The 15,367-nt window shown below is 41.2% G+C and overlaps 1 protein-coding gene across 3 annotated transcripts in view; it reads left to right on the top strand.

Moving 5' to 3' along the window:
• Positions 1–1,517: 1,517 nt before the first annotated feature.
• galnt7 (UDP-N-acetyl-alpha-D-galactosamine: polypeptide N-acetylgalactosaminyltransferase 7) overlaps positions 1,518–15,367 on the top strand; it is a 28,403-nt gene continuing 14,553 nt past the window's right edge. For all 3 annotated transcript variants that reach the window (XM_079998833.1, XM_079998832.1, XM_079998834.1), the window contains exons 1-5: positions 1,518–1,717; positions 3,419–3,530; positions 10,639–10,945; positions 13,507–13,673; positions 13,866–13,996. In XM_079998833.1, the coding sequence (XP_079854959.1) occupies positions 1,595–1,717; positions 3,419–3,530; positions 10,639–10,945; positions 13,507–13,673; positions 13,866–13,996 (840 nt within the window). In that variant the 5' untranslated portion in view covers positions 1,518–1,594. The remainder of the gene's footprint in view (positions 1,718–3,418; positions 3,531–10,638; positions 10,946–13,506; positions 13,674–13,865; positions 13,997–15,367) is intronic.

The following is a 15,367-nucleotide window of genomic DNA, read 5'->3' as shown; positions in this document are numbered from 1 at the left end:
ATTAACCGAACTGATCATGTTGACCACGTTTTTTTCTTTTCCTTGCAGTTCTAAATTAAGCTCATTCAACATGCTGGTCAGATCAGTTAGAAAATTTTTTTTTTTTTTGAATGGTGCGCGATCTACCCGTCGACCGCGATCGATGTATTGGGCACCCCTGCCCTAAATCAACCTTCAGAGCAATTATAAAAATATACCTGTGTTGTCAGAATATACTTATGTTATTTGCAAAAACCTGAATTATATATTAGGCCATTTAAAGTGGCGCCCCCTATTGCCACCTTATTTTGGGAGCTCTTTTACTGCGATATAGGGATTCAAAGGTAACCTTGACTTCAAAGGTCAATATCGCAGTTTAGGGTCCACTGAAATCTCTCAAACTTGCAAATGCTAAACTCCAAGCTGAGACCTTTCCAAAATGTATTTGGTTTCGACAAAGTAAAAAAAAATCCAACCCTGCCATTGCAGTGGGGTGCCAAGTGTGGAATCCAAGCCCATTCACAATCTAAGAGAAATAAAATCAGATTTTTTTTTTTACTTGAAACCCTGTCTCCCACCTCCCCACGGTGGCGTACTTTCATCAGGTGAGTTTTAGTTTTAGTGTATGCATCCACGCCCCCTGGTAGCCTGCTTGGGTTGAGTCCTTATGAGAGCCGATTTCATCATAGTGCTTGATATTTTTTGTGACTGCACTTGAAATATGATGGAAGTAATGATGGAAAGCAATTTCTCTTTGCTTAGTTGAGCTGTTCTTGCCATACTATAGACTATGACAGCACAGACAAAATAATGATGTTTTACCAAATATAACTATTTGTCGAAACAAATTTCACAAATTATCTTTTCACAAGCCATGTCTGTTAATTGAAATTTAAATTGTTGATTGGGCATTTGCAATGAATACAGAATAAGGTTAATACTAAAAAAAGATTGAAACAGATGAGAGGAGGTTGTCATTATAAGGTAATGAATATCATACCAATTGAATTACATAAAACATTTCATTTTGATGGTAAACCTCTTATAGATCTTAACACAATTATTGTGGGTTGCATTCCGTCAGAGAGAGAAAAAAGTCCTGTTGCTTTGACAAAGGAGCTGAATCAGAAAGCAGCAGCAAGAACCAATAGACCATCTAATAATGATGAAATGATTAGGATCAATAACATAATGTAATAAATCTGCAGTTCAAGATATCATAATGAAAGAAAGGAATTAATATTGAGTAGAGATGTTTTGTGAAAAGGTTAAGGGCATATAGGTTTTGCTATTAAATTACAATTTATACGTAGGACTGGGTTGATAGAGAGACTATGGGTTCATAGCATTTTTTTTCATTTTTTATTTTTTTTATATTTCATTTTATTTTTTATTTTTTAAATTTTCTTTTCGAATACTCTCAAATCTGGAAAAGGTCAATCCACACCCCTTACCAGGTGGTGGTGCTAATGCATCGTTTCGCTGTTGGCCAACCACCACAAATTTCATGAAGAAGAAAAATACCCAGGAAAGGGAAGTCCTCTGGAGTAGATAACATATAAATGATATAAAGGGGTCTTTTGCGGTTGCCTCAGTAGTAGTGGAGGCAGTCGAGATGAGACTCAAATTAGGATTTTTGTTGCGGAGTTTGGTTGTGGTCGGGACATTTCTGAGTTTGGTGGTGCTCTGGTCCTTCCTTTCGCCAAAACCAAACGAAGACAACCCTTTTGTAAAACGGGTAAGCGGAATCGAGAACTGGAATCGACGATATTACACATCATACTGATTATCACAGTTTGTTTTTCCTCCTCTTGTAGACATAGAAACAGACTCGGGTGTCGCTGACCCTTCTCCACAGGGCGTCAAAGCTATGACAACTGGCCCAGTTCGTGTTATTAGTAGTTATGATTAGTAAGAGGGGCATAACTGCGGCATCAACATGTACAATATTTTTTGTCTTTTATTTGGCACACCAGTTTTAAAATATTTAGCTATCACCAACACAATGGTAATAATAATGACATTATTGAAGACAGCATACAGTTGAGTTATTCTTGAAATAAAATGGATTCTTATTTTGTTCGTTTTAGAGAACATAGAGTGTTAATTGCATGCGGTGTCCGGCTGACATTTATTTAATGTCGAAGTTGAAGGGAATAGTGGTTACCCCTCCCATTTAATCCAATGTCAATTTGCGTCCTTAAACCCGGAAGTAAGCTAGTATTTTTTTGGAGCATGAGGGGTTAACACCTACTTGGTTTTGAAAATTAAATGAAAGTTTCTTTGCACCCAGTTGTTAAATTAAACGACGACGACTGTTGGAATGTTTTTGACATCATTTGGAAGCACTAAAGTTTAGACATCAGACATTCAGAAAGTCGTTCTCTGTGATGATGTCGCTTGTTTCTTCATTTGGATCACTGACTTAAAAAAAATATATATATGATGACAGGTGCGTCCATGAGACACTTGTAAAGTATCTTATTTGACAACAACGTGACACGTGATTTTCTTTGAAAAATCCACTGAGAAGAGTTTGTCCAGCTCTGCGCTTGGCACCTGGCACCAAGAAAACGTCGTCAGAAGTACAATGAACCACATTATTGTACCCCAGCGGTTTGTTCTCATGTATCTGAAAATACACACACCATATCCAGAATATATGCCATTACATCCTAGTAGCAAACACAGTTTAGTGCAGGAGCTAGCAACACAGATTAGCGGGTGTTCAAATACGTCTGATATGAGATATTTCAGAAACCTAGCTAAAGGAGGAGTGTTGAAAGTCCTAGAGGAAACGTCGGTCCTGTAAGATTCTAAATGGAAAATAATGAATAGCTATATAACTTCATGCATTAAAACGTGTTAGGAAATTGATGGTTAATTATTTACATATATAAAAATAAAAAATAATTCGCACTCTAAAACGTCATAATTTATAGAATACATTTACGTGTTTACCATTTCCTTTCTGTTTTCTATTTGGTTGATACGATCACATGACAGAGACACAAGTGTGGTTGTGTTAAATTGGGTGTGGCGGACTGCATTAAAAAAAACAAAACTGCTCTGAACTTAATGATCTCCATTCAGTGCCTTATTTACAAAAGTGATCCACCCACCAAAAAATGAACCCTACTATTACAATCCTATTGGATCTTTTTAAATGATATCCTGCAGAATCTTTCTGTGTACCCTCTGTGTCCCCGTTGAATCTGAAGCTCCTCAAACAGTTTGAAATTCCAGTCTATGAGGGAAAGTGGAGCTTAATGTGACGATTGTACGATGTGCTTGAAAATGTAATTATATTTGGAAGTCTTTGCAGTGCAAAGACATCCAGTACATCTGTTATGTCGGTTTGGGAGTTCTCCTCCAATTCCATTCAATTTAATGCAAACCGTGTCCAATCCTAATTGTAAATGTATTTCCACTTCATCAGGATGACAGTTTGTTGCCCAAAGGGGACCTCGCTGACCACTTTAAACCCGTGGTGCCCTGGCCTCATGTGGAGGGAGTGGAGGTTGACTTGAACTCTATAAGACTCAAACAAGGTGAGAGACGATAAAACGGAAGTACCTGTAACATGTCAAATAAGAAATTATACAAGTCACAGATAGAACTGCTGCCAGGACCCTCTCAATGTTAAACTTGGGCAAGAACAATTTCCAATTGATCCTTGATCATTGCGTCTCTCAGTTACATCGTCAACCAACGAGAACTCTGCATTACACAACATGACACATGCCCACAAGAAAAGCAGACCGAAAAATATATGCGATAGGGCTCTGACTGTTCAGGGTGTAAACATTACACTTAGTTCACTAAAGAAACTACATCTGCTTCAGTTGTGCGGATAATCGTTTTTTTATGACCACTAAATACAATGCACAAGCCTTTGTTTACAACTGGAGGTAATGGAGGTGGAGCCAAATACAGTATTCGGAAAAGCACAAATAGTGGGTTTTTACGAATATTTATTTTGTACAATATTTTTAAAAATATTTTATCTTCGTGAAGAACTCGCCACAAACCAGGTTGACTGGAAAATACCAGATTTTATTTAATGATTCACTGTTAGTTTTAAAATGATTTTCTTTTCAATGATGTTTATGGTTGATGTTAAGTTGATTGCTGGGTTTATGAAAACCATAAATATATTACATTTAAGTGTATAATTTTCCTGCCTCAACAAATACAGATACAAATACCTGGCTCTCTCTCTCTAGGAGGGGAGCACACAGAATGATCCTGGCTAGTGTTTTTAGCCATCTGACTAGTCACTAGCCAGGTAATCTTAAACCTGGTACAGTCTGATAAAGGTTCTACCCAATGGCCAGACCAAAAAAATGAAAATTGTTTCCACCCGGACAGAAGAACAGACCACAAGTGCCATTTCCGAGGAGTGTGCTTTCAAACTTGGAGCCAATTAAACGGCTACCTCTGGCTCCGCATGGTCTCTTTTTTGGACAGGACGGGCTAGAAGTTCTCCAGACCTCCGATAGTTTGACTTGGCAGTCTGGTTATATGAGATTACTAGCCAGATGGCAGTAGCCCCTTTATTTTTAACTTTCGCTCCATCGGACTGTAGAAGAGGCCACTTCGCATCATGGGATGGAGCTGCCGAACAGTATTAGCAAAATGCACCTGCTTCATCTTTGTGTATGTTTGAAAGAAATGTTTATTTTTTCAACAGCCATGGATTAATTTTGCAATGCAAAGTTCTCGTGTGTGTGTGTGTGTGTGTGTGTGTGTGTGTGTGTGTGTGTGTGTGTGTGTGTGTGTGTGTGTGTGTGTGTGTGTGTGTGTGTGTGTGTGTGTGTGTGTGTGTGTGTGTGTGTGTGTGTGTGTGTGTGTGTACACATACTGTACCTCAACGAAAAAATAAGCCATAATTTTCTCTGAAATAACTTGAAACTCACAAAAGTAATTGGCATCCATCATTGTTTATTCCATATTTAATATAAATCAGACTTTGGTTTTTATTTAACAGAATATTTTACATAAAACAAATGAAAATGGCATGGACAAAAATGATGGGCCCCTTAACCTAATATTTTGTTGCACAACCATTAGAGGCAATCAAGCAATTCCTGTAGCTCTCACTGAGACTTCTGTACCTATCAACAGGTAGTTCGGCCCACTCTTCCTGGTGTGTGTGTGTGTGTGTGTGTGCGTGCGTGCGTGCGTGTGTGTGTGTGCGCACATATACACACTACTCTCAAAAAGTTAGGGATATTCGGCTTTCAGGTGAAATTTCAGGATGAACCTAAAATGCACTATAACCTTTACAGGTGAACTTAATTGGACCTTCTCTAAACTTTTGAATGCACATGTCCAACTGTTAAATGTTTCAGTACTTTTTGCACAACTTGCTGTTCTCTAACAAGGAGCTGAACGGCAAAATTCACAACGGGTGTTTGATCCATGAATCGACCAATACATTTCCTGGTTCAATTTGAATTGGTATTTAAACAGTCCTCTTCATCATGCTGTTCACATTTTGACATCATGAGACCAAGACGACACCTAACAATTGATCAACAGGACCTCGCCATTGTGAGGCTTCAAACAGGATGTTCTCAGAGGGAAGTGGCCACTGAGCTTAGAGTGTCACAGAGTTTCATCAGCAGGTTGCAATAGTGATACAGAAAGACTGGAAGAGTCACAGAAAGGCATAGAAGTGGGCGTCCTTTGGCCACATCCCACACTGATGAGCGCTTCATTGTGAACAGTGCCCTGCGGAACCGGATGATGAATGCCACTCAACTCCAGGCACATTTAAGGGAGGTGAGAGGCACCCAAGTGTCACGTCAGACCATTCGAAACCGTTTACATCAGCATGGTCTGCGTGCTAGACGACCTGCAAGGGTACCTGACCACACCACCAGGCACAGGCATCATTGTCCTGCATGGGCCAGGGAGCATTTACACTGACGGGGGACCAGTGGGCCCCAGTGCTGTTCTCTGATGAAAGTTGATTCACGCTGAGCAGAAACGATGGCCGCCAACGATGTTGGAAACGTCAAGGAGCGCGCTATGCATCAGCCACTGTTTTCACCAGACGAGCCTTTGGTGGTGGTGGTGTTACAGTGTGGGCAGGTGTGTCGAGTCAATACAGAACTGCCCTACACTTTGTGAATGGTACAGTTACAAGCCCATACTACCTGAATAACATCATTAATCCAGTCATTGTGCCCCTGCATGAACGACAGGCCTAATTTCATCTTCATGGACGACAATGCTCCAGCTTATCGAGGTCGCATCATTAGGGAACGGCTGCTGGAAACTGGGGTACCTCAAATGGAGTGGCCTGGACTTTCTCATGACCTGAATCCTATAGAAAACCTATGGGATCAGCTGAGTGGCCGTGTAGAGGCTCGTAACTCTGTACCCCAGAACCTCAATGACCTGAGGGCCGCCCTTCAAGAAGAGTGGGGTGCCAGGCCTCAGCAGACCATAAGTCGACTTGTGAACAGCATGAGACGTCGTTGTCAAGCTGTAATTGATGCTCAAGGGCACATGGTGTGTGTGTGTGTGTGTGTGTGTGGGTGTGTGGGTGGGTGGGTGGGTTGTGCACGCACAGGGATATTGGGCCCAAAGTGTGCCAAGAAAATATCCCCCACAGCATTACACTACCACCACCAGCCTGAACCGTTGATACAAGACAGGATGGATTCATGCTGTTTATGCCAAATTCTTTCCCTACCATCTGAATGCCGCAGCTGAAATTTAGACTCATCAAACCAGGCAACAATTTTCTAATCTTCTATTGTCCATTTTTGGTGAGCCCGTGCGAATGGTAGCCTCAGTTTCCTGTTCTTAGCCTGACAGGAGTGGCACCCGGTGTGGTCTTCTGCTGCTGTAGCCCATCTGCTTCAAGGTTCAACCTGTTGTGTGTTCAGAGATGGTATTCTGCATACCTTGGTTGTAACGAGTGGTTATTTGAGTTACTGTTGCCTTTCTATCGTCTCGAACCAGTCTGCCCATTCTCCTCTGACCTCTAACTTCAACAAGGCATTTTCGTCCACACAACTGCCGCTCACTGGATATTTTCTCTTTTTCGGAACATTCTCTATAAACCCTAGAGATGGTTGTGCGTGAAAATCCCAGTAGGTCAGCAGTTTCTGAAATACCAGCCCGTCTGACACCAACAACCATGCCACGTTCAAAGTCACTTAAATCCCCTTTCTTCCCCATTCTTTTGCTTGGTTTGAACTGGTGAGGAAGACTTGCTTCCTCACCATGTGTACATGCCTAAATGCAATGAGATGCTGCCATGTGATTGGCTGATTAGCTATTTGTGTTGACAAGCAATAGAACAGGCGTATCTAATAAAGTGTGTGTGTGTGTGTGTGTGTGTGTGTGTGTGTGTGTCTGTCTGTACACTACTCACAAAAAGTTAGGGATATTTGGCTTTAGGGTGACATTTATGGAAAATGTAAAAAGTTCACGTTACAGTGATATTATTTCATGAAAGTAGGGCATTTAAGTAGAAGCATGCAATGGTGATTTCCTCATCTCAAACAATTTATTGAAACAAAAGCCAACGAAAGTGGTGGGTACACCACAACAAAAAATGTCAATGTCTCAATAACTTGTCATGTGCCCTTGAGCATCAATTACAGCTTGACAACAACGTCTCATGCTGTTCGCAAGTCGACTTATTGTCTGCTGAGGCCTGGCACCCCACTCTTCTTGAAGTGCGGCCCTCAGGTCATTGAGGTTCTGGGGTACAGAGTTACGAGCCTCTCCACGGCCACTCAGCTGATCCCATATGTTTTCTATAGGATTCAGGTCTGGAGAAAGTCCAGGCCACTCCATTTGAGGTACCCCAGTCTCCAGCAGCCGTTCCCTAATGATGCGACCATGATGAGCTGAAGCATTGTCGTCCATGAAGATGAAATTAGGCCTGTTCATGTTGTTGTTCTTGCAGGGGCACAATGACTGGATTAATGATGTTAATCAGGTAGTATGGGTTTGTCACTGTAACATTCACAAAGTGGAGGGCAGTTCTGTATTGACTCGACACACCTGCCCACACTGTAACACCACCAAAGGCTCGTCTGTTGACAACAGTGGCTGATGCATAGCGCTCTCCTTGGCGTCTCCAACATGGTTGGCGGCCATCGTTTCTGCTCAACGTGAATCAACTTTCATCAGAGAACAGCACTGAGGCCCACTGGTCCCTCGTCAGCGTAAATGCTCCCTGGCCCGTGCAAGACGATGATGCCTGTGCCTGGTGGTGTGGTCAGGTACCCTTGCAGGTCGTCTAGCACGCAGACCACGCTCATAAACGGTTTTGAATGGTCTGACGTGACACTTGGGTGCCTCTCACCTCCCTTAAATGTGGCTGGAGTTGAGTGGCATTCATCATCCGGTTCCGCAGGGCACTGTTCACAATGAAGCGCTCATCAGTGTGGGATGTGGCCAAAGGACGTCCACTTCTATGCCTTTCTTTGACTCTTTCAGTCTCTCTGTATCTCTGTTGGAACCTGCTGATGACACTCTGACACTCTAAGCTCAGTGGCCACTTCCCTCTGAGAACATTTTGTTTGAAGCCTCACAATGGCGAGGTACTGTTGATCAGTTGTTAGGTGTCGTCTTGGTCTCATGATGTCAAAATGTGAACAGCATGATGAAGAGGACTGTTTAACATTTACATTTACATTTAGTCATTTGGCAGACGCTTTTATCCAAAGCGACTTACAAGGGAGAATAACATTCAGCTACATTGCGACAGAGATTAGTGTAACAACAACATTGGTGTAACAATAAATACTGCAAGGTGGTGCAAAGTAATTGTAGATTAGGACTGGAGGTACTCACTGAAGAGCTGGGTCTTCAGGTGCTTCTTAAAGACAGAGAGGGAGGTCCCCGCTCTGGTCATTTTTGGCAGCTCGTTCCACCAACGTGGAACTACAAATGAGAATAGCCTGGATTGCCGTGGCTGTATGGCCGGCAGAGCCAGGCGACGCTCATTTGACGAGCGCAGCATCCGGGGGGCAACATGTGCTCTTACAAGAGCATTTAAGTAGGCGGGAGCATTCCCAACAATCACTCTGTAGGCCAGCATAAGAGACTTGAACTTGATGCGGGCGGCTACAGGTAACCAGTGGAGCTCTATGAGCAGCGGAGTGACATGTGCCCTCTTTGGCTGGTTGAACACCAGTCGCGCCGCCGCATTCTGTATCATCTGAAGTGGCTTCACCGCACAGGCCGGCAAGCCTGTTAAGAGGGCATTGCAGTAGTCGAGACGGGACATCACCAAGGTTTGTACCAGCAGTTGAGTGGCATATTGGGTCAGGTACGGCCTGACTTTTCGTTTAAATACCAATTCTAATTGAACCAGGAAATGTATTGGTCGATTCATGGATCAAACACCTGTTGTGAATTTTGCTGTTCAGCTCCTTGTTAGAGAACAGCAAGTTGTGCAAAAAGTACTGAAACATTGAACAGTTGGACATGTGCATTCAAAAGTATAGAGAAGGTCAAATTAAGTTCACCTGTAAAGGTTAGTGCATTTTAGGTTCATCCTGAAATTTCACCTGAAAGCCGAACATCCCTCGTGTGTGTGTGTGTGTGTGTGTGTGTGTGTGTGTGTGTGTGTGTGTGTGTGTGTGTGTGTGTGTGTGTGTGTGTGTGTGTGTGTGTGTGTGTGTGTGTGTGTGTGTGTGTGTGTGTGTGTGTGTGTGTGTGTGGTTTTGTCGATACATGTACCCCTCTTGGAGTAGTAATGATGATTAGTTGTTTATAGACTAAAACATGGTGAGATCGTTCTCCAAAAAGGGGTTTCGGTGGCAGTTCTGTGTAACAAAAAGCTGTTCTCTTGTCATCCCACAGGTCACCAACAGGACAGAGTTAATGTAGATGAGTTAAAGAATGATTAAAGAGTTGCATTACAGGTTGAGAATGGCATACAAATACTCTGTATTGTATTCCAAGAATGCTGACAGCACAAGTAAAAAAAATAAAAAATAAAAAAAAAAAGACATTTTTTACACATTTTGAAAGTGTTCAAATTATTGAAATATTTATTTCAATAATAACTGTACAATGAGGTATTTGGGTAGTGAAATTTTAAACAAGTAGCCAGTACAGGAGGAATGATTATGACGAGGAAAACCTTTTTCACTGTTCATATGGACACCTAATTTTTGTTTTAAGACTTAAAAAAAGTGTGAGTCTATCCTTTAACACTGTTGTCGCTGCTGCTGCGGTAGTGAGCCAATCACACGTCACATGAAATCGAAAACCGCTTGCAGTGATTGGCTGGCTTGTAGCTGCTGCTGTCGTGAGCCAATCACCCGTCGCATTAAATCGAGGAACTCTTGGGGTGATTGGCTGCGAGCAAAACCATTTAAATAGTCCCTTTTTGGGTACAAAACGGATTGAATGCAGGTATTGTTTGACAGGAGAAGTTTCGATACTACTTGTTATTGGGTTATTTCAATTGATACCTTAAAGGTATTGATTACTAATACCCAGCCCTATATACAAAGAAGACAGCTTTGTTCAGAAGATAAGTTAACTTGTAAAATGTATTCCTTGATGTGTGATGCCCAAATGGATATCTTAATATTTATAGATGTCTATATTGGTTTATCCATATCTGGTGGTAAGCATGTTGAGATTTTGTGATTCGTCTATTAATCTCTTCAGGAGGAGCCAACCATCCTGAGATCCCAAATCAAAATCAGGTGATACAGCAGCAATATGTAACATTCAAACCCCACTCCAATGCCTACACCAGCCCCGTTTTGAAGAAGGGTGTCCTGGGGAACTTTGAGCCCAAAGAGCCTGAGCCTCCGGGGGTGCCAGGGGGCCCGGGCGAGGGAGCCAAGCCATTTGTCCTGGGTCCAGAATACAAAGACGCTGTCCAGGGCTCCATCAAAGAGTTTGGCTTCAACATGGTGGCTAGCGACATGATTTCACTCGACAGAACCATCAGTGATATCCGGCACGAGGAGTAAGTTTCTCCACTCGTTAATCCTATAATCCCCAATATTGACAATATGGAATGACATTAATTTGAAATTGAAAGATGGAAATTAGACGATGACTAAATGAGATGTTAACAAAGTTGATCACTGGCCTAGGTGTGTCTGCTTGCCATTGTTTACTCGGGTTCGGTGATAAATCATTTCTTGCGATGATATAGATGATCTGAGGTTTGTAAACACTGTTTTATTAATAGAAGTCAGTGAGAAAGAGAGACACCGGGACATGCATAATCTGATGAAATAAGGGCCGGTGTTTTGGACTGGTTAGGCGTGACTGTCTAACATAACCTGTGTTTCTGCAGGCAGTTCCCGAATGCAGGGATTGTGCTGATGACAATTGCAACTTCAGCGTATCCTATTTACCTGTTTGAAGCCGAGGCAATACATAGACACTAGGTCGTCATCTCTCGTTATCGATGTCAAATTTTTCTTTAAGTCTTCACCACTTTGATCGTTCTGGACCTATTCCATCAGGAGACATAGGGAAAGTGATACTTTTGGCTCAGTGTGCCTTATATCCTGCAGCTTATTTTGGAATATTGGTGGTTGATAAGATCGTACATTCTCACTGGTTAAAAGGACAGTCAACCATGGGACAGTTGCTCGGGCACCCCCTGCACCTACCTGCCGCTCTTTATACAAATCTTGTGATTATAATATAGCAATATATAATATAGAGAAAAATTTTGAATTATTTTATTTCGTCTTGTATGGAAAATGAAAAACCTAAGCCTACCTCAGAGAACTTGAGCGGAGTCCCCCCCCAGACAGCGGTGCGCGCCGGCTCCCATGCCTGTCTTTATATTATAGCCATTTAATTTAGTTTGATTTCTGCATGTATGAAACCATTTTTTTTTTTAAAACAACTAAGCTAAGGGACAGTCCCGATCCATGCTGTTTAAAGGAAAAAAAAAAAAAACGTGGACGCACGTCTCCCTGTTGCTTTGGGTCTTAATTTCGTAAAAACTGAATGTTTTTGTGTAAATACTTGTCAATAATAAATCGTGCACTTCTGTAACGGGGAGACCGCATTTGCAGACCTGCCAACCTGCACGCACTTGGTGTACAAATCACGGAATTAATGGTCAAAATACGCAGATACGAAATGCCAGCTGAAACTACGCAAAAAATCAAAATCAAAATTAGGTGAAATGCATGCAGTTTTCAGCTTAATCGGCCAAGACTTGATCGGACGATCAGTGTGAGATATATTTTCAGATTCTGCGCTGATCAAATTTGCACGCCCGATACTGCGCTCATGTAAAAAAAATGTGTCATTACTCAAGCCGTAAAAAACAAAATGTAATGTAGTTGCGTAGTTGACGCTCAAAAAAGAGCGAAAGAAAGAAAATGTCGGTTGTTTGGAGGTTGTTCAAGGTAAACAAAAAGATAAGAAATTATCTTTCTATCGCCTGACAATATTCTAACATTGTGCAGACTACGTTTCTACCGCTGTCACAGCAGAGCTCCGCTCATGATGTTTCACTCTTTTTTTTTTTTTGAGACTCGGTTCTTAGCGACTCACTCAGTCAAACAAGTTTGATTTGTTTCAGACGATTTAATGCACAGTGTGTGAAGGAGAACTTCCAGAGAACGAGAGTTAGAAGAATCGGCCATTTATTGTATTTTTTTTGTAATGAATGCAATTTATTTTGTAATGGCAAGTACCATATACATATAATACAATGTATATTTGTATATACAACTGAAAAATACTTTTATTTGAAGTTTGAACTGGACATCTCCACATTAGTTATATGTTGTGTCCTACTAAAACTCAGTGAGAGTTACAGGTTGCATTATACTGAAACTTTGTGACAGTCCCAATTTCTATTTTATTGGAACTCAGTGACCATTCCATGTTATATTTTATTTTATTGGAACTCGGGGACAGTTTCATGTTATATTATTGCTCCATAGTGTATAATGAACAATAATAAACACACTGTCAAAATCAGCAATCTCACTATTGTGGTAACTGAAAACTGCAGTGGTAGTCTGTTTGTGCAGCTGTCCTATCACGTGGGTGTGATCAGATCACACAATGTATTTGTCATTGACGTACAGCAGATCAGAAATCGGATTCAAATTAAGACTTGATTAGACCGTTGCTATTTGATTGCAAGGTCAATCAATCAGTGATACAATATGAGTCCTCCTAATATTTTCAAGCATGTTTTTGACAACACAAATTCTTGTTATTCTGAGATATATGATAACAAGTTCGGGGCTCTCTCATTGGTGAGAAATAACCAATGAGAGAGCGTGAGGCAACCTGGGGAGGGGGAGTTACTGTATCTATAACTGTATCTAGAATGCTTATAATGTATATTAAAATAAATGAATAGTAGGTGACTTGTAATTTACCTCCAACTCGCTCAGGCATCCGTTAGTCAGGTTTAATTAACTCTAGACTGTTAGGTGAACTGACATTTGCGGGAAAAAAAAAAACCTGATGACAAATGACATAACCATGTCCCTTCTCCTTTATGCACCCGCCTGTCTTTTTCTCCCCTTCCTCCGCCAGGTGCAAGGATTGGCATTATGATGACAGGTTGCTGACTTCCAGCGTGGTGATCGTGTTCCATAACGAAGGCTGGTCCACACTAATGAGAACTGTTCACAGCGTTATCAAGAGGACGCCCAGGAGGTACCTGGCTGAGATTGTAATGATAGATGACTTCAGCAACAAAGGTACAATGGAAAGATGTCGTGTTTATTTTGTGCATATTTTATTAACTTCATTTATTTGTGGCTGAAATGTTAGCGCCTCTATTGTTCTTTGTTGTTCAATGTCTATGAAGTTTAGGTTTCTCCTGTGTGTGTGTGTGTCTGTGTCTGTGTCTGTGTGTGTGTGTGTGTGTGTGTGTGTCTGTGTGTGTGTAGCGCATCTTCAGGAACGTTTGGAAGAGTACATTAAGCAATGGAACGGTTTGGTGAAACTTGTCCGAAACGAAAAGAGAGAAGGACTCATCCAAGCCAGAAGCATCGGAGCCAAGGAAGCAACAAAAGGACAGGTAAACTCCCAAAAGGCCAAATTCCAAGCTATTCTTAGTATGGTACTTGATAAAGAATGAAAGCTATTTGGCAGTTTAAGCCTGGCCCCCACTACAAGATTTTTCAAATCTTAACAGATTTTAAAATGCTGAGAGACCCTCACATAACGGCATATCATGATAAATTTAACAGTTCCTATAGTGTGTGGAGAGCAATGGTTTGCCCAAATAGCACATTAGCACAGCACAGCACACACACTAACAGATTCTACACAAGAATCTGTTAGTGGCTACACAAGATTTGACTATCAAACCCGCAAACCTTGCGTGATCAAATGTAACTTTAGAATAAACACACATTGTGGAGGATGATAATCTTTAGAACAATCAAAAAATCCGGACTCACGATTGTCGGAAGGGGGGAATCGTGGCCAAAATTGGCTTTATTATCTTGTTATTATTGTATTAAAATCAAAATACACAAAACAAAATGACAAAAAAAAACATCAGTCAATGTCAATAGTAAACAGTGTCAGTAATAGACATTGATAGTGTCAGCAGCACATCACCCATGCCGTAACAAACACACAATTGATACCCCTCCAAACTGGAAAAGATGCTTCAATCAGGAATAAGTGGGAAATGTATCCTTTTAATGAATTGGAAGTACAGACCTCATATTTTCCCAAATTTATTGGAGGAGCCACTGAATGAAAGTCTGATTTTTCCCAAAATAAGTAAAATAAAGGATGCCTCTTATCCAGCTGGTATGAGAGGGAGATACTGTTGATATCCAATTGGTCAATATTAATCTTATAGCCAGTAGGGTGACAAAAGCTAAGCCATCTTTTTTGGTTGTAGGCAGGGAAGGCACTAAGTGAAAGACACCAAACAATCCACTGAGAGCATTTTGTTCTAATTTTTCCCCAGTAACCTCTGAAAGGGTATTTAAAATCTCTGTCCAATAATTGTGTGGGGATGGGCAAAGCCAGAACATGGCTGCGGGGGATTGCTGAAACCTATCACAGGCTTTCCCACAGTCATAGATCACGGAGACGACGGAGTCTTTGTGTGGTAGTGTATACATTGAATAACCATGTCTTGCACAAATTGAAGATTTGTGTACATGTTCTCAAATCCCTGCCCAAATTTCCTCTCGTATTACCTCCCCCAGATCCTCCACCAAAAGGGTTTTTATATAGTTTAATGACTCTGGACCTAAAAGATCTATTTGATTATAGATATATGAAATTGAGCCTTTCAGAATTGGGATTGGTGTCAGGAAACCATGTAAAATTGAATTGTTGCTCGTTGGGAAACGCGGGGAATGTGTTATGGGCGACGCTACCAACCTGTAAATAACTAAAAATAAATACAATAAAAAAAATAAAA

The sequence above is a fragment of the Zeus faber genome (assembly GCF_960531495.2).
Source record: "Zeus faber genome assembly, chromosome: 4".
In the NCBI taxonomy this organism is placed as follows: Eukaryota; Metazoa; Chordata; class Actinopteri; order Zeiformes; family Zeidae; genus Zeus; species Zeus faber.
The sequence above is the reverse complement of the archived record's forward strand: the minus strand, read 5'-3'. Positions and strand labels throughout refer to the sequence as shown.